Source organism: Buceros rhinoceros, unplaced genomic scaffold (genome assembly GCF_000710305.1).
Source record: "Buceros rhinoceros silvestris isolate BGI_N320 unplaced genomic scaffold, ASM71030v1 scaffold3757, whole genome shotgun sequence".
Taxonomy (NCBI): Eukaryota; Metazoa; Chordata; class Aves; order Bucerotiformes; family Bucerotidae; genus Buceros; species Buceros rhinoceros.
This window is the reverse complement of record NW_010423775.1, coordinates 1-2,313: the sequence shown is the minus strand read 5'-3', so window position 1 is coordinate 2,313 and position 2,313 is coordinate 1. Positions and strand designations below refer to the sequence as shown.

The window sequence follows — 2,313 nt, the reverse complement described above, 5'->3', positions numbered from 1 at the left end:
CCAGGCATTGTTGTGTTTGCTATTACTGGGTATCTGCCTGTTGGAGCAGATTATGCCACCGGTGACTGCAAAGGATTTTGCTTCAAGGTTTCATGACTTGTAATTTTTGTTAATGCAGGAGAAAAAGAAGGAAAGAGAAAGGAGAAAGTGAGAAAAGGATGTAGTTTTGTTTCTTGGGTTATTTTATATATTTATTTATTTATTTGTATTATAGTAGAATACATACATAATTTCACCGTTATGCACTTATGTATAGGTATTTTCTTTTAGTCTATAAAATTAATTAGCTGACATCCTGCTTCATGGAGAAAAAGAATTCCAGAGTTGGGAGGGACAAATTGTATATATATATATGCACATATATGTATAATGGAACATAATTTCAGATCAAACAAACTCAAAGTTTTCTCTTAAGTAGTTTTTCATGTTTAAATCTTACCTCTGCTCCATCTGTGGGTCACAGTGGCATGAGCACTGTAATAGAACAGCAGCAGCAGCAAAATCTTCCAAAGCATCTTTCTCTTTAAAATAAGTATGTTTAGCTGTATATTAGCTTTTCAATTTCCTACCTCCTTTCTTTTCAGGAATAAATAAATGGCTTTTCCTCCTTCCCTCCCCCTTTGAAGGAGAACCTGTCTGTTCTCCTGAGTACAGCTGAAGTCAGTGTGCAGCTTGTCTCCCAAACCAAGTCTCCTTGGGATCAGGAAACTTACTTTCACAGACAGGCTTTGTTTTTATCCACATCTGGAATGACTCATGGTGCATGTGAGCTTGCTGGCAGCTGTGCGAATAAATATCATCACATTTTCGTAGCTGAGTTTCATTTGTTATATGGGCCAGTTGGAATTTATTTTTGTCCAATAAACAGCCAGTAGTAACTTCATTAAAGGACACTCTTGAACCCTAGCTGCTTCTCTGTAACAGAGTGAGCTATATGTTAACCTATGTCTAGGGTGAAATCCTCCTCTGGAACGATGCACAGCTGCCCTTGGATGCTGAAGTCAGGCAGTGGAGCATGTGCTCTGCAAGAACGTTTTGCTACTGTGACTCATATAATCACTCCTTTATTAAAAACATATAGTGCCACAATTGTACTTCAGTTCTGCAAGACAAGTCCTGGCCTTTTCCTTGTTTTGGCCACCGTAGAGAACAGGAAGGTCCAAATCCTTAACTGGCTCTCCTCAACAGTACTACAGGGAACACTAAGCAATTCTAAGGATAATCTGCAGTAGCCAGGCTGAATGTGGAGAGGTGATGCCGAACAAAAAGGCTACTGGTAGATGCCTCCTTGATGATGCTGGCCCCAGGGAAGACAACACCAGAACCATTTATCCCAGAGTGGCCCAGCATGAAGAAAACTGCAGGTATGTAATGTCCCTGGGACAGCTTCATCAGCAGCATCAGGACAGGGATGGGGTCTGCTGGTGGGGTTTTAGGAATACAGCCCTGGAATAACAGCAAGTTGCTGTGTGTTGGAACAGGTTGATGAAAAATTTGAATACAAGGAGTATCTAGGAGAATCAAGGGCTAGATCACACTCCGTTTGGTGCCTAGAAGTGAAGTCTAATTCCCTTCTTTCATAGGTGAAGGTAAGCCAGGACAAATCCACAGACATCCATGAATTTCAACTGGTGTAAAACTAGCACATAGCAAAGGAGACTTTGGTTCAGAAGGTATAAATAGAAGAATTAAGGGAAAGGACCAAAATCTGGAATGACAGAGGGCACTGTGGCTCAGGATTAATGAGCATTGGCAGGAAGGCATGGAGAAAACCTGTTCAGCTCCTGTATGTCTCATGCCAGTGTCTGGCCTTATCCTCAGTCCCCTCATTATTTGTTGTCCCAACTTCAAGTAACACCAGCTGTAAAGGAAGGAGGAGGGTCAAATAAGGTTGTCTTGCTTCAGGCGATTCCACTTCTTTTCCTACATGTACAGATTTTCCTATGCTCCGATTGCCTCAGGTTACTCCCACATGAACAGCACATGAATATAAGACGACATTCTACATGCCAAGGAGGTGACAAAAGCTTTAATTCAAACAGAAGCTGTCTAACTAACTCTCTCTCTCACTGTTTACTCTTGTTACCATAACATATTAGGGGTGGGTCTGAATGCAAGGTTAAATCTAGGAGTCTAGGGCTCACTCATATATGTTTGTCTGGAAATTATGGAGCTGGAATAAACTAGTTTTACATTCCCTAGAGAGGGGGAGAGAGAAAGAGAGATGCCACAGGAGGACGATTATTCCTACTTAGATAAGTCAAGACAGGATGAGTTCCTCTCACACACAGAATCATCATCCGGCCGGAAGAG

General features: G+C 41.5%; 1 protein-coding gene across 1 annotated transcript in view; it reads right to left on the bottom strand.

The window, feature by feature from the left end:
- FAM180A (family with sequence similarity 180, member A) overlaps positions 1-615 on the bottom strand; it is a 22,556-nt gene extending 21,941 nt beyond the window's left edge. Inside the window, exon 1 of the mRNA XM_010140513.1 lies at positions 440-615. Coding sequence (XP_010138815.1) covers positions 440-515 — 76 coding nt within the window. The 5' untranslated portion in view covers positions 516-615. The remainder of the gene's footprint in view (positions 1-439) is intronic.
- Between the last annotated feature and the right edge of the window lie 1,698 nt (positions 616-2,313).